The 23,631-nt window shown below is 43.0% G+C and overlaps 1 protein-coding gene across 1 annotated transcript in view; it reads right to left on the bottom strand.

Annotated features, from left to right (window-relative positions):
* THSD4 (thrombospondin type 1 domain containing 4) overlaps positions 1-23,631 on the bottom strand; it is a 276,631-nt gene that overhangs the window by 155,548 nt on the left and 97,452 nt on the right. Inside the window, exon 6 of the mRNA XM_089538427.1 lies at positions 12,739-12,875. Coding sequence (XP_089394553.1) covers positions 12,739-12,875 — 137 coding nt within the window. The remainder of the gene's footprint in view (positions 1-12,738; positions 12,876-23,631) is intronic.

The raw sequence follows: 23,631 nt of genomic DNA, 5'->3' as shown, positions 1-23,631 counted from the left end.
CTTCCCATACAATCCTCCCCATCTCTCCGGTCCTCTGGGAGGAACTTGTTGCAGCCTCAAAAATCGACGCTTGCGGCGACCTCCCGGAGGGCTTTTTCCGCTGTCGCCCCCAGGCTCTGGAACGACCTGCTGGATGAGATCCGTCAATTAACATCTTTGGACAGCTTCAAAAAGGCTTTCAAGACGGATCTCTTCAGGCAGGCCTTCCCAGACTGAAATATCCCGGCCTCAGGATCTCTCCCCTCCTCAGTAATGTCTCCAAAGCCCCCTTTTCTTTTCTTTAGAACTGAAGTTGCAGTGGTTTATCGGTTGGTATTATTTTGTTTAATTTATTGTTGTTTTAACTAGTTATTGTGGTTTTAATTTAGATATGCAGTTTAATAACTTTTTAAGGGGGGAGGGAAATATATTGTTTTTATGCTGTATGTTATTTTAATGTTGTAAACCGCCCGGATTGGTTCGCCACAGGGCGGTATATAAATAAAATTTTATTATATTATTATTATTATAAAATATTGGCCTAAACTCTTGACAAAAGTTGCTACTATTGTTGTGTGATGCCAAGTCATTTCCAACCTATGACAACCTATGGAGGGACTCTTAGAAGGCTTTAGGACCTGTGATTTCCCTTTTAAATAGACCAATATATATATAAAAATCCAAAGCAAGTTTTCAGGATCAGTGATTTACCTTTCAAAGACATCTAACATCAAAATTATACTTTTTTCCAACACAAGAAGAGGGCTTCTGATAGGGCTGCCAGGTGAAATAAGGGAAAGACCTCCTGTCCCTTTAATGGTTGTGCAAAAGGAGGAAATTTCAGCAAATGTTGTCAATACCTGCTGAAATTCTCTTTCACACAACCATTAAAGGGAAAGGAGCCTCGTGCTTCATTTTACCAGACAACTCAAGCTTCCAATGACATCAAGTTTCTGGGTGGATTTGATTTATTTCATGTGTTGCTTCTCTGTGTGGCCCCAGAAAGTCCTGGAGGCAGGAACTTGGCCCCTGGATTCACCGACGTTGCCCACCTCTGCTGTGTATATATACACACAGACACACAAAACTTTGAACATTTCAGCGTTAGCAGCTGAGCAAATCACATACAACTGTCACAAGGTTCCTGGGAGAGAGATATTTCTTCCTTTATATGAATGACCTCTTTGGATGGGTAATACTGAAGTGTGTTGCTTGCCACAGTCTGCAGTCATGAAACCTGGCGGTTCCCATAGTTCATTCCCTCCCACTCCGGCTGTCGTATATTTATGTAAGTTGGCAAGCGTCCTAATTTACGTTGAGGTTGAGATCCGCTCGCTTGACGCGGAGTCCTGGGATGCCTTTCGTACAAGCAGCCTCTATGACTTCCATCTCATTCAAGGCCTGTTGGGAGTTTAGGATTTGATATATGTTTCCCCTCAACATTAAGCATAGGTGTTTTGTGTTTGGTTTTTAGGTTTAAAAAACCCACCGGGTTGTATAGTCAGAATGTCTACATACTCACTAAGAGCTCTTTCTTTCACAAAAATGAAGTTATAGGCCCACTGGGGAACAAAGAGGTGCAGTTACGCACCCGCTTTGGAAATAACACAAGGCAAAAGCAATGTTGTTTTCCAAGGAAACCCGTAGCATTTGATTTGATTTAGAATAGCTATATATCGGAGGCTTGCGGAATATATTGCCTCAGATCCCCAAAGGTTTGCTGTGAAACCAATTCCAAATCTTAAACATTTGGGATGAATATAAACAAAAGTTTAGTCTACATTTGATGCATCTCTAATGAGCGGCATGAAATTTACCATTGAGGGGAGAGAGCATTGCCATATCACCCAGGCTTTGCTCAGATTCGAGGCATGCCACCCAGTGCCTGTCTGAAACATCATCTGGCCCAGATTCCAAACTTTCATTCATTCAAAAAAGTACACCCCACCCGCCACTATCCCAGGTTTGCCATCCATGTATTTGCACATCCATGGACTTCAAGCCCCATTGTCCGTAATGGTAGTGCATGCACGCAGCTGCAACAGTGTGGCCATGTGCCCAGCATGCCACTATTAAAACTGATGGGACCTGAAGTCCCACAGTTTTTGGCATCCATGGAGGGGTCTGCAATGGAACCCCTGCAGATCCAAAAGGCCAACTGTCCACCTGTAATCTTTTTAGAAGCTGAGATATGGGGCAAAATGTGGACTCTTGGATTAAATTCCTCTGCAAGAAACAAGTCTACCCAGGAATTTCTTGCATGAGGGAAGTGAATTTGAGCAGGGAGAGCAGCTCATGATATAGAATCATAGAATCATAGAATGATAGAGTTGGAAGAGACTACATGGGCCATCCAGTCCAACCCCCTGCCATGCAGGAAATCCAAATCAAAGCATCCCCGACAGATGGCCATCCAGCCTCTCTGTTTGAAGACCTCCAAGGAGGGAGACTCCACTACACTCCAAGGGAGTTTGTTCCACTGTCGAACAGCCCTTACTGTCAGGAAGTTCCTCCTAATGTTGAGGTGGAATATCTTTTCCTGGAGCTTGCATCCACTGTTCCGTGTTCTAGTCTCTGGAGCAGCCAAAAACAAGCTTGCTCTCTCCTCAATATGACATCCCTTCAAATATTTAAACAAGGCTATCATATCACCTCTTAACTTCCTTTTCTCCAGGCTAAACATACCCAGCTCCCTAAGGTGTTCCTCATAGGGCATGGTTTCCAGACCTTTCACCATTTTAGTCGCCCTCCTTTGGACACAAGGCTCCAGTTTCTCAGTGTCCTTTTTGAAATGTGGCACCCAGAACTGGACACAATATTTGCCTCCCCCAGCACTTAAACAGAATTAGGCTTCTGGCCACCCCCACCAATGATCCACAGCAATATCCCAAGTTTAAAAAGGTCAAATCTCACCAAAGCACATGGAGAAAGAAAACCAGCTTTCTTCCTTGAAAGAGTGAGCTAGAATATTTTAATTATCCTGTCTTCCTTTTCGCTCATAGGTGCTGTGCTGTGGGACATTGGTATCTGCTGGGATTTGGTGCCAGGACCCCCTGTGGATACCAAAATCCATGGATGCTCAAGCCCCATTATATATAATGGCATGGTATATATAAAATGGCCAAGTCAAGGTTTGCTTTTAGGGATTTTTGAAGTGGGGAATATTTTCATGCCGTGGATGGTGGGATCCATGGATGTGGAATCCGTGGATATGGAGGGACAACTGTATGAGGTCAAATCCAATGTTAGGTTTAGCTAAACTAGACCCACTGCAGCAAATGCACTTTGGAAGCATGAAGTGAGCCAAGGAGAGAAGGGACAGCAGGCAATGTGGGTTGCTGAAGACAAGAAGGAAGGAAGAAAGGGGCACAATACAAGATGAGGCAAAACCAGCCAAAAGAGTGCTTTGAGTAGCACGGACTGAATGAATCCATTCTAACAGTCATAGTGAGTGCATTTTTCCATCCTTATTCTGTAGTTTCACACATAAGGTAGATTTCATTCTTTAGCATGGTATGCCATCTTGTGGCCAAATACCTGCATGAAGACCAGAAGCACTGTAAACCTGGAGGAGATAGCCACTAGGATCTGATAAAGATGCTGTTACAGTAGACTCCTTTCATGTGAGATACAACAACAGGGTAAATTCCAGGTTAGTTCTATCTAAGCCAGACCCAATGAAATAAATGGAACTTAGTCACATCTCACTTAAGTCCCACTGAATTTGGTAGGTCTAGTTTAGCTAAACCCTAACATTGGATTTAACCTCAAACAGTTGTCCCTTCTAATCCACGGATTCTGCATCCATGGATTCTACCATCCATGGAATGAAAATATCCCCCCTCTCAAAATTTCCAAAAAGCAAACCTTGATTTTGTCATTTTACATAAGTGATGTCATTTTACTACAGCAGTGTATATAATCATAGAATCACAGAATCGTAGAGTTGGAAGAGACCGCAAGGGCCATCCAGTCCAACCCCCTGCCATGCAGGAAATCTAAATCAAAGCATCCCCAACAGATGGCCATCCAGCCTCTGTTTAAAGACCTCCAAAGAAGGAGACTCCACCACACTTCGAGGAAGTGTGTTCCACTGTCAGACAGCCCTTACTGTCAGGAAGTTCCTCCTAATGTTGGGGTGGAATCTCTTTTCCTGCAGTTTGCATCCATTGTTCCGCATTCTAGTCTCTGGACTTGAACAGCCATGGATTTTGGTATCTTCAACGGCACCAAACTAAGGTCCCACTGTGTTTTAGCATTGTATTGACAGCATCACATGAGCAAGAAGGAAGGCAGGATAGTTAAAGTATCTTGAGAACATGCATTCAACATTCTTAAGGCATTTTAATCTTCTTTTTAAAAAGACATATTCATCCTTTTCACTAACCTGCCTTCTTTCTTGCAAATAGAGCATATTATTGTTAGGGTTGCCAGACTTCAGGGCCTGGGCCTGAGTTTCCAGGTTTCATGGGTCATTTCTTGCCAGAAGAGAAAGGTGCAAAGTCTCCAGATTTAGGGCTCTTGATATCAGTTGTATTCTACTTCCCCCAATACAAGGGGCTGCTAACCAGGCATATTATCTGCTTACTTTTACAACCCAGACATCTGCTTGCGAGGTTGAGATTCCTTAATGGAGTGCTACTCAAAGTGGTGGTCTGCAGACAGGTGCCAATGCATGGCAAATTTCCAGGAAAGAACGGAAGAGTTGTAGCTCCTGGACATAACTGTAATGCTAGTCCCTGACACATGGGGGAGGAAAAAACAGCCAGTCTGCCACATCAGATAGCTTTAAAGAAGCACAGCTTTTGTGAGTTTAGCACAGTAACAGGCATCATCCACGAGATGGCACCAAAGGCCAATTCAACTCACTGCCCTGTTGTTGTTGTTGTGTGCCTTCATGTTGTTTCTGACTTATGGAGACTCTGAGGTGAACCTATTGAGCAGACACATTTTAAGAACTTCCTGCATAAGTCAGAAAGGCAGAAATAGCATAGTTCTCAATGCAGTAAGTTACTTCCAAGGGGACTCTAGTGCAACAGGACAGCAGTTGTGTGTTCACAAGGAATTCAGTGATGTAGTTCTCCCTCTAACTGGAAGGCCATCCACCACAGGTGTCATAATCCGTACCATCATCATGGATGGTTTTTCAAAGGGGCTGAAGGCTGAAGTAGCCACAGGGAAAGAAGAAAGCTATACTATAAAGTTAGAGGTGGACAACTGCATGGGAGGCAGAGGCCAGTTCCCCCAAACCACACACACAGCAAGTCCACATAACTCGGTTTCCCTCTATTTGTGGTTGGTGTGTGCCTTCACATCATTGCTGACTTATGGCAACCTTCAGGAGATCAGGGTTCGACTCTCCGCTTGGCCTCAGAAACCCATCATGGGTGAGTCACACACTCTCAACCCCAGAAAACTTCATGGTAAATTTGTCTTAGGATCGCCATACGTTAGAAATGACTTGAAGGCACACAACAACAGCAACACCCATCCTAAGACACACATACCATACACACACACCATCAGCTGCTAAGCCACAGTGTGCTGCTGTTGTTGCAATTTCCTTTGAAGAGGTCTTGCCCTATAGAATCTAGTCCTACTGGCTATTCAAAGGTCTAGAGCCCTGGCAATGCGAACGATAATGCCATGGAAGGCAGACCATAGGAAGCCTTGGTTCAAGACCATCTTGCCTGCCCACCCTTTGTCTTGCAATAACACAACTGCTAGCAGGCATCACTGTTTGTGCTTATCTTAAAGGCTGAATGGATGAGATAACAGAGGAGGGTCAGTGCTCCCAGGACATATTATGTCCTTGCCCTTTACCAGGGGATGGCTCATTTTTAAATAAATGTTAAAGTACAGTACTTACATTGACCCATGGACAAGTCGACTCAGGGTTTTGGGGGTCAATTTTTGACTAAAATTTCTAGTCTTATACATGGGTATATACAGTATGAGCTCTAAATACAGAGATATGAAATCCTGCAGCTCCAAGCTGACTTGGTGCATTGCAGCGCAGGTGTGCTTCACGGCTTTCCGCAAACACCGCCCTCTCACCATGGGGCACATCATAATTCCATTGAAAACCACCACCCTGTCCTCAGGTAATCCCATTTTTTGTAACAACATGTCAAAGACAACAACCCAAGGTGCTAAGGCAAACCTGTTGCTTTATGAGTCACTGGTTACTCCTTGAATGCAGTCACTAGACTGAAAAGACAACACGATTGTGCAGACCAGACTCCACAGATCACTCCGGGTCAAAGAAAAGCTCAATCAAATTTAGACTTTTTAGTTGCTTTTTAAATTGCTCATTTAAAAATTCTCAAAGCTCTTCCCTAAGCTACAAACCCCAGGGTTGCACAGGAGGTAGCCATAAAAGTTCAAGTAGAAGAATAGCACCACAACAAGGTAGTGTAATATCACACTCTTTTCCTACTGCCTCCCACTTCAGCAGACCCTTGAATTCAACCAGAAACAAGCCAGGTTGGTGCTACAATACATCAAATGAACATTAGATGTCACCATATTCTATGATTCCATCTATTCAAAGATCTTTTTTGGAAAAGGGAGGGAGAGAGGCACTTTGCAGCCTGCAAGCACCATCTCAACTTTCCAAAACAATTTGAAATAGACTTAAACAGCAAACAAACTCCGCAAAACATATAATAAAATACAGATTCTCAGCCTCAACTGTAGAGGATGCTTTTATGGCCTACCCATTTGGTTGCAAGCTAATCCTGGGCATGTGTATGTACAGCTGAGGACCTTTACAGAGCTGGGGGGAAAAGGTTCGTTTTTGGACTACAACTCCCCATTATGGCCAAAGCCAATTATGGAGATATTGGGAGTTTTAACCCCAAAAAGTAATTTTTAGAAGCTCTGATCCTTTCCATACAAAAAGCTCCAGGATTTATTTACCCTTGGAGTATCCAGATGAAAGGATCAGATAACAGGTGATGGGAAATCTCTCTACCAAAAACTGAGACAGCAAAACTGAGGTACATGAGCAAGGAGTCTCACTTAGGATATAACAGCTTGTTATATTCTCATATAACATCATTGTAGCACAGGAATTGGGCAGATGTTCATTTCTGGTTTTACATCACTTTTTTTAATGCTCAAGTTCCTACACTGAGGAGGCAGCGTGTAACTTTGGCTGCATCCACACTGCAGAACTTATCTCATTTGGCGCCACTTTAACTGCCACGGCTCATCGCTATGGAATTCTGGGAGTTGTCATTTTGTGAAACATTTAGCCTTCTCTGTCAGAGAGCTCTGGTGCCACAACAAGCTACATTTCCCAGAACTCCATAGCACTGAGCCATGATAGTTATGGAGTTATGCAACCATACGTAGCAAATTAAAAGATCAAGTGTGCACAGGAAGCAGCACATGCAATGCTCCATGTGCACTCCTGAACAAAGTCTGATGTACTCCAGTGGGCACCCATGTGTAATAGTCAAGGTGCACCATGTCCAATGCTCATCCATGTGCAATGGTATGGCATGTGTAAATTGACTTCTGCACCCTTGAACGCCACACAGTCGTGTTCATATGTCCAAATGCTTCCACAGGGACACTTACGCAGAGGCAATATACCAACAATATTCCAGTCAATATTTAGCAACATGTGTGGTGCAACATATTTTTTTTAAAAAATCCATTCTCAGGGCCTTCTAGGTGAGACAATAGAAATTTTTACATAAAAAGGGTTATCTGGTAGAGGTCGTGGTCTACAAAGACTTCTTTGGAGGCCACACGTTACCCACCTGTGCTCTAAACAATGGTCCTCCAGGTGTTTGGGACTTCAGCTCCTGGAAGCCCCTGCCAGCTTGGTCAACAGTCAGGAATTCTGGAAGCTGAATTCCAAAACACTCGGAGGACCAAAATTTGGAAACCACTGCTCTAACAACATGGATGCAGCTTCTCATTCACATTAGAAATATCTTCTTCCTAGCTATCAAAACAGCACCCTGACAATGTGGCAGCTGGCGTCTCCCATGTCACTGGAGTGGTGAATTCACACTAGGTGTGAACCCAAGCTATATCCCCCAAACAGGTCCAGAATCATGGATAGCTCTTTAAAGCTTGCAAAAACCTTCCCACTCACATGGGAAGCCATACACAGCTGCTGCCTTGAGCTAATAGAATATCTGTGGTGTTTGTTCCAAGTAAGACCAGGAGTTTCATTACTCTGCCCATTACGATCTCTTTTTCTTCTGATCTCTGCCTTCGGTGCAGTTTTTGAACTTGGCCAGGTCCATCACAACTGTGAACATTACATTCCAGTGGACTGGTACAGAGTTATCATTCCCAAGAGAAAACATTTGGATACCAATTCGCAGCCTAGTTATCCTGGCAGATTCTCTTTGCACCATTCGACTCGATTCATAAACAGTTTCCTGTCCAGGCAGCCAGCTTTCGTACGAAGACGGAAAAGTTTAATCTCTCTGATGAAACTATCCAGGCCCTCGGGGAAGGGAAGGCATGTTCAGTCACATCTCTGGTCCCTCCAACAGGTAACACAAATGGTTACCATCCATTTCCATCACTACCATGCCAAGGAACATTCAGCTGAACAATTTGCATTTGTGGGGTTCGTTCCTTTTCTCATTTCTAGCAGAACGGTAAACATTTGCATCCTTGCAAAAGACATTTTGATTGAAGGTGGGATTGAGGAGCTTTGTCATTGCCTTTCTCAGCGCATGAGAGCGTGTGACATGCCAAAGATCACCCAGTGAGCTTATATTGCTGAACAGAAGGATTCAAACTCTGGTCTTTCACAGTCCTGGTCCAACATTGAAGCCACAGCACCCCATAGCTAGTCTTTTAGTTTGAGTTGAGATTGCTTTCAGGGTACCGCAAGGTACAAGGTCATTCTGGAGACATTTTTCGTCCCATAAGCAACAAGAGATTTGGCTAAGAGCATTAGGATGAGAAAGAAGATCTCAGCACTTATGTCAAGAATGAAATGGCAGTGCCAAGTATGAAGCACGAACAAAGAGAGGCTTGTTGCAGCATCACTCTGCGCTCTGTCTGAATTCTCAAAAAGGATTAAGAGCCAGAACATTGTACAATGCTTGGGAACATACCTGTTTGGAGATACGATTATGTACAAACAGCAGTGAAAGCTAGAAAAAGAAGATCACACTGTGCTTGTTGAAAGCAGAAACTGGCTGCTATAATGGAGTCTTGATCCAAGACCACTGTAAAGGCACCTTGCCTCGGTGCACAACTTAATCATACGAAAACATCTATTGCCACCTTGAATTCAATAGAAGGGAGGAAGAAAAAAATGGAGCATTAATGTTCATGAAGTTCCATGAAGTTTGTAAAAGTAGCTTTTCTGGGACTATAACTCCCAGAAACCCTTGTGGTCTTGCTGGCAGCCAGCTACTGAGAGTGGTAGCAAAACAATGGGCCTGAACAGACATGCCAACATAAAGCTGCTTTGGGTCACTTTGGAGGTATGCTGTTTAAATGATGCATGTGTCCTAAGAGACCGGAAGCCGCACGAAAGCCACAATACAGTCCTAAGGACTGCAGCACAGCTTTGGCACAGCTTCTGGCCTCTTAAGATGTGTGTGTCATTTAAACAGCATACCTCCAAAGTGACCCAAAGCAGCTTTATTTTGGCCTGTCTGTTCAGGCCCAATGCAACTTTTCCATACCCCAACACACACAGACAGAGTGCTATTTGCAAGTGAAGACAAGTTAGAAACCCTAATGGGCTGCATAGAAATTATTCTGTGGTGGGGGAAAAATGTGGAGGGTTTCTGTGCAGAAAGTGGGTTTCACTGTTTTTTGCCACAGCATAATTTCTGCAGACCACTTAGGGACATTTCACTTGGGTTGGAAAAAGTCTTTTGTGCCAGCTCTTGCCACCTTGGCACTGCTTTGGAGCAGCTTCCGGCTGCTTTGGGGGCATGTGTCATCTGAACGCCATTCCCCCCAAAGCAGCCAGAAGCCACTCTATTTGGCCCATCTGTTTAGTCAATGCAGACTAAAATATTGTTTGCCTTCTTTGCTGAAGCATCACACTGCTGGCTCAACAATAATCTCAAAGTCCTTTTTGCTTGTACTTCTGTTAAGCCAAGTATACCCCAAATCCTACAAATAAGTCCTGCCCTAGATGTAGTGAACTTTGGAACATTGGATATGTTACCCATTGTATAATCATTACATTGTTGTTGTTTTAAAAAAATGGACTTAAATGTTTATTGTGTTTGCGGCACTCATTTATGACCGGCTCCAAAAACCAAACGAAGAGGTGCACTAAAACAAAACAGAGCCAGGTCATTTTTTTTTTTTATGACAAACCTCACACAAACACTTCATTTGTCAGATGTTGGTGACGCCTGTGTTTTTGCAAAGACCCTTCGGGTTGTTGTTCCATGTTTGGTGTTTTCTTGTTGCCTCCTGCTGCTTTTAATTAGTTATCAGTTTCCTGCCCTGCGGTTGTGTGTGCGCGCGCATTGTTTTGGGGTTTTGTTTTCTTTTCCTATTTTGGCTTGGGTGTCCATTTACTATTTGCATCGCAGATTTAGCTAAAAATATAATCTTCCATTGCAATTCATTTCAGATCAAACGAGGAGGAAGCTCTTCTTTAATCAACACGCAACTGAGTCGATCAAAACGTTTGCCAGCATTCTGAGATTGGATTCCCCACATAGACTTTCACTCAATTTCGAAGGCAACGTTTCCAAGAGCAAAATCATATTTCAAATCTGATTGTTTTTAGTGCATCTCTAAATTTAAAGTACCAGTGCTTCAGATTGGTTTAGCAACTCTTGATATGAAAGTAACATGTGTGCAAGATGGGGGAAAGGTCTGGAAAGTAAAGTAAATAGGGGTAGAATTCAAAGATAAGCCATGTTAGTCTGTCAAAGTGGTATGCAGAGAGACTAACTGAAATAAAGAAGTTGGCAGCATGAGCTCTTGTCCAAATGCATCTGAGGAAGTAGACTGTAGTCTATGAAAGCTCATGATGCCAACTTCTTTCTTTCAGTTAGTCTCAAAGGGGCTACAAGATCTCTCTACATAAAGTAAAGAAAGGTGTGGAAACCAAGTCTTTTGGGGGATGGACCTGAGTATGTGTAGGCTGGAAAAGCAAGACCGAGAAGTGATTTAAGCACCAAAGATCTGCCTAAATAAAAAGATAATTGTCTGATGGTGGAAAGACACCATGGAAAGACAGGTGACAAAGGAAATGCTAAATGTGAGGATTGTTCAAGCCTTTGTATTCCCCCATCACCAAGTATGGATGCGAGAGCTGAACAGTGAAGAAAGTGGATAAGAAGAAAATCAACTCATTGGAGATGTGATGCTGGAGAAGAGAGATGAGGACATCATGGACAGCCATAAAGACAAATAAATGGGTCCTAGAACAGATCAAGCTTTGACTTTCCCTGGAAGCTACAATGACTAAATTGAGAGAGGAAATAATGAATCCAATCTGTCATGTCCCAGCCATCCAACACTGACAATCAAGATCAAACACTGACATCGTGGGACTCACCAATGCCAGCTATTTGGATAATATTCAGCACAATTTTCACAAAATGTTCAACCTTTAGAGAACTATCTGCTTCCATGAGTCAAATGTCAATCAGTTTTCAACTGATGTTCTAAGTGCCATGATGCAGAAATTTGTTATACGCCGAGTCATTTACTGAGCATTTAGATCACCTGAATAGAAATATTGACTGAGCTAATAAACCATAGCAGCTGACATTAAAAGCTCTTTCATTTTTAATCACACAATTTTTCCAACAGGTCTCTCTTTATAGATAGACCCAAGCTCAAAGAGACGAATTTTGGCAGTGTCTAACAAAGCACATGTGTGCATGGATTTGTTCATACTATCTCTAAAGCAATGAGCATACTGGTATCCAAAGCTTGGAAATGTTTATATCATCATCATCATCATCATCATCATCATCATCATCATCATCATCATCCCACCTTTTACTTAGATTGGGACTCAAAGTGGCTTACAACAATTAAAAACCATTGTTAAAGATTCTCAAAATACAAGCATTAAAACAATTAAGCAATCAGAAAAATCAGGTTAAAACATACATCATTAAAACAGACACATACACACTTGCACAAGAATTAACAATATCCAGAGTGTTGTGTAAGATGGGCCTTATATAACTCATCAAATGCCTCTTGGAATAGAAAAAGGTTCGCTTGTCTGCGAAAATAGACTTTTACTATGGTCCGCAGAATCCCCCAAATCAACATGGAGATTTGGAGAGCTACAGACCAAAAGTGTAACTTTTCCAGATTCTGATCTTCTCCCCCAACAAGCTACAGATTGAGTAAGCTGCTCCTAGTTTATCAAAAACCCCAACTGAGTGTTCATACATTCTGCTTGGATCAAAACAGCAACAGTTTTCTGACCTTCGGCTTTACATCAAGAGCGCCCTTAATAAATAACCCAAACTCCAATCATCTCTATCATCTACAAAGCACCCAACTATGCTTTGAAAGGCTAAAAATAAAGACCCAAGAACATGTGTGATATTGTCCAGATGTGGACAAGAAAGGCAACTGAGCAGAAAGCAAGCTAAGCTCGAAGGAAAAAAACATTAAATCTGTCTATAATAGGAAATCCACTGGCCTAGTAAAGCAATCTCCAGAAAATCAGAACAAACAACAACAACAAATCCCCCTTGTTTTGTTTATAACTAGCAAATTAGCAGAAATCACATACAATGGATAAAATCTCTAGGCAGGCATCACTTTTACCTTGCATTGTCCCGACACGCAAATGGAGGTGCCATTTTGGTCACAAGGTGTCCCATCGATGACTTTTTCTGCTTGCCTCACATAGAATCGGTAGCCCACCGCCCGGCAGTTCAGTTCACATTTCTGACTACCTTTCACTGAAAGAAAAAAAGGATCATCAGGACAGATCGAATAAAAGACAGCTACAAACATTCTCAAGCAAAGTCTTCCTAAAGACAGGGCCTAAACAGACCATCCATAAACGCTGACATGGGGGCAGAGTGTGGTTGTAGCCACTGCACACCGCACGTGCCACCTCCACCCCTACGCTGGCATGGTGCCTCACCCCACCACACACCAGGAGGCATCATGCCGCATCTTTGGTGCAGCGTTTATACGCACTGTGCCATAGAGCAGTGGAAGAACCACCACCGCCACAGCTAGTGTATCCTTTCCATGACGCAAAACGGAGCTGATTTTTGTGGCTTTTTGCGCTGCAAACCTGCCAGGTTGGAGGTGCGGCCTTCAGTTGCCACATCACCAACCCAGAGCTTCTAAGGGCTTCGTGGAACCATCTCTTAGGGGCGGTCTGTTCAGCCCCATAGGCTTCAGAAGCAGAGGTGTCACTAGGGGAGTGCAAGGAGTGAGGACCGCACTGGGTCCTCTAATAGAAAATGACACCATTGCTCCCCAAACATCTGCCTTTTTGGAGAAACTGTACAGAGATAGTGTGAATTAGGTGACGCTCAGTAGGAAGAGAAAAGAGAGGCCTCAGTTTTATATCAGGTGATGCCAACCCTAGTGATGCCACTGTTGGCATCTGTTGTCTTTCCCTGAAGCTGAGAGCATGTGACTTGCCCAAAGTCACCCATTGGATTTTGTTGCTGAGCTGGGAATTGAACCCTGGTCTCCAGTGCCATAGGCCAATAGTCAAACCACTACGCCACACCGAATCTCAGGCTTTTGGAAACTGCAAGTAAGCAAAAGATTCTCCATCCCTGATGTATACATTCAACCCAACAACAGGAAAAGACAGCATAGAGAATGGCATACAAACAAATCTCCTGGGCCTCCAGCAGAACTGTGTAATTCTCTCTTCCTCCTTCCAACAGGCACTTTTTCCCTTCTACTGTATTCAGTTTTCTCAGGCTCTCCATCTCTCGCCCCCCACCGCCGCCAAACTTCAAAGCCGTGCTTAAAGACCTCTCATCTTTCAGTTAGTACTTATACTGATTGCTGGCTCAGGAGATCACAGAATTTAAAAGGAATGCAAAGAAAATCTGCTCCTCATCAACATTTGCTCAGCAGCAGCAGCTGGGCTACAGCTTGTCCCATTGCCTCTGTGGGCTTGTCTCCACAATTACGCAGTGCCCATGGTTACACTGATGAAAGACAAGCGGGAAGAGGTGATGCCATTATTATTAAATGCATTTCTTAAAAACAGCCTTCCCTGAAACCCCTGAAGAGTGTCCGCAGCCTGTTCTTTTTACAGAACGTTGCTACTGACTTTTCTTCTTGACAAGCGATGGATCAAAGTACAGTCAGCCCTCCATATCCACAGATTTTTTTATCCACGGATTCAGGCATCTGTGTCTTGAAAATAATCCAAAGTTATATACATTCCTAAAAGCAAACCTTGATTTTGCTATTTTATATAAGGGACACCATTTTGCCATGCCATTGTATTTAATGGGACTTGAACAACTACCAGTTTTGAAACCCAGCAGATACTAAAAGCCTGACTTTACCGCAACACAATTTAAAATGCAAGTTCATTTGCTCCAGATAAAATATCACCCAGCTCTCTCTCCTCTTTTTTGGCTGCATCCACACTGCAGAATTAACCCAACATGACACCACTTTAACTGCCATGGCTCAATGCTATGGAATTCTAGGAACTGTAGTTGTGTAAGAAATTGAGCCTTCTCCGTCAGGGATCTCTGGTGCCACAACAAACTACAACTCCCAGAATTCCATAGCTTGGTGCATTGACCTCTCTAGTGGGACACAGAGGAAGGTGCCCCCAGCAAATCTCAATCCTTGGGCAGACAGAGGTCCCAGGCTTATTTTGGGCTTTTAATGTTATCACAAGCACCTTGAATTCATTTGCACCAAACTCTCAGTAATGGCTACAACAACAACATGGGATTACACAAGGATGAAATCATCAAGGATTCGCATCCCTAGCAAGGACCTTCCTTTTATCAAAGCTTTGTTTGCGGGACAAAGAGAATTCTTGACCCTGCTTCGTATTCTCCTTGCTTTGCTGTGGTTTTGTCGGATCCGCTGCTCTTTTATGGCAAATTTGTTCTGTTTTGTTTTGGATTGCTGTCGGACTAGTTTTCATATTTTAAGATTTGGGGCTAAACATGGTAATAGGTTCTGTCGGTTTTACCTTGGTGGTTTGGGTTTGTTGTATTTGTTTTTTAAAAGTTTTCTATCTTTTATTGTGTTGGGCAGCTGCCACGAACATCTGAGGAAAGTTAAGACTGCTATTTTATTTTTTCAGATAATAAGAATTAAATCAGAAAAAGGCAAATGGTCCAGTTCCTATGCATATCTACAAGGACAGTACTGGCTGAAACAGTCTGGGAAGTGTAGCTTTAAGAGACGGCCATCCAACCTCTGTTTAAAAACCTCCAAAGAAGGAGGCACCACCATATTGCAAGGCAGTGTATTTCACTGTTAAACAGTTCTTACTGTCAGGAAGATCCTCCTAATGTTGAGATGGAATCTCTTTTCCTGCACTTTGAATCCATTGCTCCATGTCCTAGTTGCTGGAGAAGCAAAAAACAAGCTTGCTCCATCCTCAATATGACATTTCAAAAATTTCAACATGGCGATCATGTCATCTCTTAACCTTCTCTTGGATAGACTAAACATACCCAGCTCCCTAAAACGCTCCTCATTGGGCTTGGTGGTTTCCACACCTTCTACCATTTTGGTCACCCTCCTCTGGACATGCTCAAGCATGTCAATATCCTTCAATAACCAGAACTGGACGCAGTATTCCAGGTGAGGTCTTTCCTTAAACTATGTGTCTTACTCCATATAAGACAACTTCCCAAGGCCCTAATGTATTCTTCCATAAATTTTGTGTCCTGATGCAGAATATATCCAACTAGACCATAATCTGCTCATCAGAGAAAAACGTTGGCTTTCTGTTTTCAAAATGCAACCAAAATCTTGTTGTGGATCAGGCCCAAAAACTACTGTTTTTGGTTGGACTTCTGATTTTTGGAACCTTCATCTTATGCCTGCTGGGCCAAGCCACTTGCAATATAGTAGCTGTTGTGGATAATTAGAAACTTCATTCTCTTTTGGCTCAGGGTTTTCTTTGCTTCCTGCCAAGCAGGAGATGGAAGTCCTACAGTTTCAACTGTAGGGATGAAACTATGGGCTGAACAAGGGAGCATAGACTGATGTTGGTGATATTCTCTCAGCCATTAGGAACATGCCCTTTAACTGTGTTGATTTGGCAAGGATAGACCCAACTAATCCTTTAGTTATCCCACTTTTGGCAGCCATTGTGGTATAGTGTTGGACTATGACTCTGGAGACCAGTTTTTGAATCGCCACTCGGCCATAAGAACCCATTGGGTGGCCTTGGGCAAGTCACACTCTCTCAGCCTCAGAGGAAGTCAAAACTTCTGGATCAATCTTGCCGAGAAAACCCCTTGATAGGATTGCCATAAGTCAGAAATGGCTTAATGTCACACAACAATAACAATAACACTTTTACTGTTGGTTTTCAAACGTCCCAGTTTCTCTCTTCTCCTCCCACTTTGTCCTATGCTTTCTCCAATGGCTGCAAAATGAGCTCAAAATACAAAAGCACTTTGCATTCAATGATCTTAGCCCTAAAGGAGGCAAAATCTAGCTCTTCCCAGTAGAGCTGGGCAAAAGCAAACTGCTGCATCTTTCCCTAGTTTTGTGCATTAATAACTTTTGCCAGTATTGAGCACACTCTGGTGTTGTTTGGCCACACAGGTCCCTATTTCCATCCATGAAATATTGAAGAGTATGCCAGGAACTGTTTGTTGGGAAAACAAGGCCATATCCCTTGAGCGAAATCCTCCTTCCCTCTCTCTCTCCTAAGTATACCATACATCCAAGAAGCCAATCGCTGACATGGATTCACTGACATGGAAGCCACCATCTTCCACTACAGAAAACATTAAGTTCCAAGAACTGTTGCCACCCAAAATAGCATTTTTAGCAAACCAAGGCCTTCATCACATGCCTGCTTGACTTTATCCTGCTGGAAAAGGGTTAAGCTTCACAAGGTTATTTCCTTTTCTCTGCTAACGCATTCATTCTTTAACTCTTTTATGCAAACTCTGTTTGCACCTCTGAAGAAAAATGTGCCGGAAGGAGAAGAAAAGAGGCAAAAGAAAGTCGCCCGCAAGTCCCTCCTTTATCAAAGTGACACCACCCGAACCATGCTGGCTTTTCAAGGCAAGGGGACGGCGCATGAATTCATTGGCCTTTGGGGGACGTTCACCCAATCCATCAGCACCTTGGGTCACAATGGATACACTTTGCTTTTAAATAGAAATGACACTGCCATGGGTTGGCTGGGATTGGGGGAGAGGAAGGGGAAGACAGTGTTTGCAACTGTAAAACTCTGAAAGACTTCTTTTAAAAAGTGAGAGAGGGAGGAAAGAGGGGGATTTGAGGTTCACAAACTCTGTAAAGAGGACTATGAGATCATCTCCGTACAAGGAGACTCGAGCATACATCTCTGGTTACCACATGCTGCAGACAAAGCAAGGATGCATGGCTACCACTGTCTTACTACAAGTTTCCAGAGCTACCTGGCTGGCTACTGTTGGTTGCAAAATGTTCAATGAATGGGACTTTGGTAAAGAAAGGGGCCGTGACCTCTGGCCATCACATAGTAAAGCCATTGTTTCTGCTTCTTTTATCCCTGGTTGTCTACACAGGAAAGCAAAGCATTCAAAGTTAGTCTAGATGGGTGACATCCAAATCTTGGAGGTTTTAGTCATGTGGGAATTCCAGGATATTGAATACATATTGATCGATTGATTGCATTTATATTGTTCCTTTACTCCAGTATTATACTGTTCTGTTGTCAGTGTTAAAGATCCAACTGCCTGCCTACTGTGGATATAGAGAGAAAACTTGCACATGTTCTTGTCCTCCGAATAAAGACACTCCACTGAGAAAATGGTAAATGCTATAAAGAAAATATTAGTTTAATTACTTCATATTAATTCCCCAGGACCAAAAAGAGCCTTAAATGAATCATGAATTCTCTTAACTCGCAGATATAACTCTGTTCAGTTGACAGAATGGAACATTTACATCCTGCCTTATATCTAGAAATCTCAGGGTGGGGTACCAACAATAACAAAAGTTGAACAATCACAAAACCATTTCAAACCATTCCACAAGATAAAAATAACGGATGGAAAATGACAGATCGGAGCCAAACCCTGGTCACCATTCCAAAAACATTTGTCCTGGCTCATTAATATTGACCTGTTAATCAGCAAACAATTTGGGTGATGCATAGAAAGATTAAAGCAAAATTAAGGAAGTTGTGGCCACCTATATGTTCCTGGACCAAAACTCAGATAAGACCCAAACAGTATAGCCAGAGATCAGAGAGGAGAGATGTTGTATTTCGACAGCACTGGAAGGACTACAAGCTCATCATCCTGAGAGTAAATGCCAAAGTCCTACATCAAGATTGCATAGTTTAAGGTCTTCATGGGTGGAATTACACATGGATTATGCTACACAGTCCTTATGTCGAATGGCAACATTGTGCCACTGAATGCATGACTAAACGTGCTTGTGCATCTCATCTGCATGCACCATGGCACCATGTGCACACCATACTTCAGCAACCTTGAGCCAATTGCACTAGACTAGACCAATATATATACAGTGTGTGTGTGTGTGTGTGTGTGTGTGTTCTAACCATTTCTGTAGGGGAATTTACACATGCATAAGACACCCGCAGGATACCAGCCAATACATTAACTATGTTAAAGGCTTAAAGCTGCATGCAGGGGCCCTCTAGATTTGTTGGGCTTCAATTTCAATCACCGCAGTGGTCCAAAACGTTTCACAGATGCCAAGTTGGACAAAACTGAATTAAAAGAAGTTGCTTTCTCAGACTGAGAGGATGGATTTGCTAAATGGCCAAGACAGCTACTCCTGGATGTTTTTGTGAGAGGATGGAAGTATGGTTTCACTTCAATGGGAGTGCAAGAAGTCGGATGGGATGTTTGCTTCCTGGGTGCTCCTCTCCGGAAACAACTCCCATGTTAAAATAATTTGGCAATTTATGCTTTGAGTGCACTGCGGGCTGACAGTGAGTCTGTGGGAATAACACCTTTGGAAAAGTAAAAAAGGGGGAAGTATGCTTATTGTTGCAACAAAAAATATCTGTTCAGGGATAGTGCAGGAGAAAAATTCTCAAGGCAGGATGCTGTTGGCAACTCACATTGGTGTAAATGCTATTGCTCATGGAGCATCACTTGCTAGGAGGTTGTGCCTAACAGCACCAGGATTGATTTGCTGGCTTCACCATTGTATAACTGCCATTGCTGCCTTGTGTCAACAGTTTACACAATGGTGGAATCCTGGGATGTGTAGTTCTGTGGGCTATGTAGCCATCTTCATCAGAGAGCTCTGGGGCCACAACAAACTACAAATTCCAGGATCCCATAGGATAGATCCATGACAGCAATGCCAAATTGCATTTATTCAGCAGTGTGGCAGTAGTCAGAGTCTTTGCCACAACTTATGGCATCGGTTCCTCCCCTGATAATGTGGAGAGGGCTATATCTTTATCCAACTTGGATTCTTACTAGTTGTTGATTTTGTTGTGTCAACTTATGGCAACCATAAGGAGAAGCTATCACAGGGGTTTCTTGGCAAGATTTGTTCAGAGGGGGTTTGCCATTGCCTTCCTCTAAGGCTGATGAAGTCTGACTTGCCCAAGATGGGTTTCCATAGCTGAGCAGGGATTCAAACCCTGGTCTTCCTGAGTCCTAATCCACCATTCAGACCATTATACCCATCTGGCTCTCATCTGTCTTTACTAGTATCCATTGGCTTCTTCATCTTTGATGCCTGCTCTTTGCAAAATCTTCAACACTGGTTCATTCTAGGCCATGAGATGGCACCTCTCCATCATCCAACCATCCCTTGTCCCAATAACACTGCCAATTGAGAACTGCCTTTTGCCATTGGTTGCCTATAAAAAAGTTTATGGGAATGACCCTGATGGAATGCTGTTTGTTTACTCCAAGAATCAGTTCTGGATGGACCGTATTCTGCTCATAAAATCTACAAATTAACCCTCTCCCCCGCCCCCAAAATAGTTGTTTTAAGGAGTCACATCCATAATCTTGCCTATTCCAATTGCAAGGCCTCATTCCTGTTTTGCTCTATTTTTAATTTCATTGCATTTAGATATTTTGTCCTTATTAGGGCTGGAGAGGAATCTTATGTGCTTGGAGGACATCATTCGAAAACAATCAATCACAGAGAGCCATTTCTGTTCCTCAATTTCATTTAATTTGTCTTCTGGCCAACTTCTTGGTATGATTCTCAAACTATTTCCCCTTGCGTTACATTTGTGCGCATAAGGCACATGTATTTAATCAACCATTCAAAGCTTTGCTTTAAGAGGTGATCCTTTCTACCCCCAAAAAAAAGTAATTTAAAAAGTTGTAAACCCCTCCCCCCCAAAAAAAAGTAATTTTTCCAAGTTCTGGGGTCACCACAGACCACTCCTAACCCTTGACGCTTTTCACGTAAGAAATATTTCTATTATCTGATTGTGTGTCTGCTGGTGGACTTGAAAAGAAACTGTTCAAAGTTTGTGAAGTCGGAGGCTTTCATGGCCGGCATCCATAGTTTTTTGTGTGTTTTTCGGGCTCTGTGGCCATGTTCTAGAAGAGTGTATTCCTGACGTTCCACCAGCATCTGTGGCTGGCATCTCCAGAGAATGCTGGCATGGAAGAGAGTTGTTCAACAACAGAACAATACATAGATTAACATGGAGATCACTCCTCTCTATCCATTGTCATGCAGTAGATATATACCCAACTCTCTTCCATGCCAGCCATAGATGCTGGTGAAACATCAGGAATAAACTCCTCTAGACCATGGCCACATAGCCTGAAAAACTAACAAAATCTACGTTCAAAGTTTGTTAGTCTGTGCCATTTATCAGCTCTGACATATGGAAACCTCCTCCTAAGGCTTTCTCTGTGAGATTTATTCAGAGGAGGTTTGCACTGCCTTCCTCTGGGGGTGAGAAAGTGTGACATGCCCAAGGTCCTCCAGTGGATTTCCATGGCTGAGTCAAGATTTGAACCCTGCTCTCCCAGAAACTATGTCCAACACTCAAACCATTACACCGCATGGCGATTCACAAAGTAGTTGGTTAAAAATGACACCCAGAACTCCTTTGATTGAGCAACCTCCTGAGACCAGGAGAAGTATACCAATGCCAGCCCTGTCCAGTGCTCTGGATGGCTACTATATATTTGTGAATGCTATGTAACCAATTCCTTTCCTAAAACACAAGGAAAATTTAAATGGCTCTTATGGCAGCTTGACCTTTTTGTTCATACTCAGCTCCATCACCAGATAGAATTACCAATGTGGGAGGAAGATATATATATATATATATATATATATATATATATATATGGCTTGAGCAGCTTTCAAAGATCTCCTTTCACAAGATGTATAAATAGCACAATGTGGATTTTTGCATAGTAACTTGGCACCACTGTGGGCCTCAGGAAATAAACATCTGGCATATAGAGTGTGAATGGCCAAAACTGTTTCTGGAATTCCAACTTCTGTAAATGTTATTTTAAAGTAATTTGTCATCACGGGAGGAGGAAAACTATGGTTAAATAGATTTTTCCTCCCTTGAATTATTGAGCAAGCTTCACAGATGAAGGCAAGTGTCCTTCTGAAAACTGGCAAGTGTCCAGTTAAGTGCACTTAAAGCCCACAGGAGCTGCGAGTGGAAAAACCAGACCGGTCTCTAGTCATATATAGAGTGACAGTGGAGACAAAGGAGTGTCCATTTAGACCAGAAATGTAAAAAGCAGTTCTCAACGGGGTCCAAAGCTGATAAGAAATGGCAATCCAAGGTGCACACCATAGTTCAGAAAACCACAAAGATTGAATCATCAGACAAGGTTATCAATGGAGTGTTGGAGCTTGTTGTTTGAAGCAATATAAGGGCCTTGGACACCAGGTCCATTAGTTCAGCTTTCTCCTTTAAAGTGGATCATGGCATTTCATGTTCCTTTGCAATGAGTACAGTAGGGCCCCCATATCTACAGGCCCAGTACCCGCGGTTTCATTTAAATCCAAAAAGCTATGCTTTTCTCTAGGCATTTTCTAGGTCCTCCAGCACAATTCTATCATATGGTTCAATTGGAAATTGACCATAGAGTTGTATGGAGAACCTAGAGATTTCTAGATAGGCGTTCTCTCTATGCATTTCTAGGTCCTCTAGCATGATTCCATGGCATACTTCTGCAGGGAGTCGTTTATTTTCAATAGGTCAGTTTTCAACGGTACGTCCAGGAACATATCTCCCACGTATATGGGGGTCATACTGTACATATTATGCTCCACATAGTGATGTGCCTCCATAACTTCCTCATGATCTTCAGGAGCTGCCTAGGATGATCCAGGCTCTGCTTCTGCTAATTCCATGATAGGACTACCAGCCTCCTCTGGCTCTAATTGGAGCCTCTTATCTTGGCTCTCCTCTTCCTCATCTGAGAAGGCCTCCTCCAAGTAGGACATGAAAGTAAGCTTCTCACCACAAGACATCTTGCCTGCACAGTATTACTATTACTATCATACTATTACATTTATGTCGTCGTCTTCCTCCTCCTCCTCTGGGCCTACAAGTCATTTCCAACTTATGGTGAACCTCAGGTGAATCTATCATGGAGTCTTCTGGGGCTGAGAGTGTGTGACTTGCCCAAGGTCACCTAGTGTGTTTCCATGGATGAGTGGAGAATTGAACCTTGATCTCCAGAGTCCTGGTCCAAAGCTGAAACCACTGCTCCACACTGGTTATCCTGCCTCTTTTCCAGTTTGGGACACAACAAATTAAAAAGCATGCCGTTAAAAGTTTACATGATGAAATAGTGCAAGTGAGATTAAACAATCAAAAAGATGAATACCAGATTAAAGCATGTAACACTGAAATGCAACAGACACCAGCACAACAATTAGCAAGATCTAGCACATTATTTTGTGGAACAAGCCTTATATAGTCAATCACCAAATGCCTACCTAAACAGAAATGTCTTAGTTGTAGGGAGAGTGCCTGGCTCTAGAAAGGGAGTTCCAGCACCTGTGGGCAGCCACTAAGAAGGCTTTGCATCTTTCATGTTCCCACCAGTTGTGTCTGTGAGTGTGATGGGATAGAAAGAAGGGCCTCCTCAGGAGATCTCAAAGCTCTGGGGTCCATAAAAGTCAATCTCCAGACATCTGGACTGTCCTTTGCTTTGTGTCCAATTCATGGCTCATCCCAACCCCACCATCTTTCCATGAGCCATTGGAGGTTTGTAGTTGAGTGCCTTCAAGCCACTTCTGACTTATGGCGACCCTGAGGCATACCTATCATGAGGTTTTCTTCTCAAGATTTGTTCAGAGAAGGTTTGCTATTGCCTTCCCCTATGGCTGAGAGCATTTGACTTGCCTATGGTCACCCAGTGAGTTTCCATGGCCAAGCTGGGAATCGAACCTTGGTCTCCAGAGTCCTAGTCCAACACTCAGGCCACTATACCACACCTAACTATGTTGGCTCCTGGAAAACTGGGTATATATAGGCCTTTCTGGCCCAGAAAGATGTTCATCCTACACTCACACCTTGGGCACACCCTG

This window comes from Sceloporus occidentalis, unplaced genomic scaffold (genome assembly GCF_023333645.1).
Source record: "Sceloporus occidentalis isolate IW3139 unplaced genomic scaffold, rSceOcc1.0.p SCAF_9, whole genome shotgun sequence".
Lineage (NCBI taxonomy): Eukaryota > Metazoa > Chordata > Lepidosauria > Squamata > Phrynosomatidae > Sceloporus > Sceloporus occidentalis.
The sequence above is the reverse complement of the archived record's forward strand: the minus strand, read 5'-3'. Positions and strand labels throughout refer to the sequence as shown.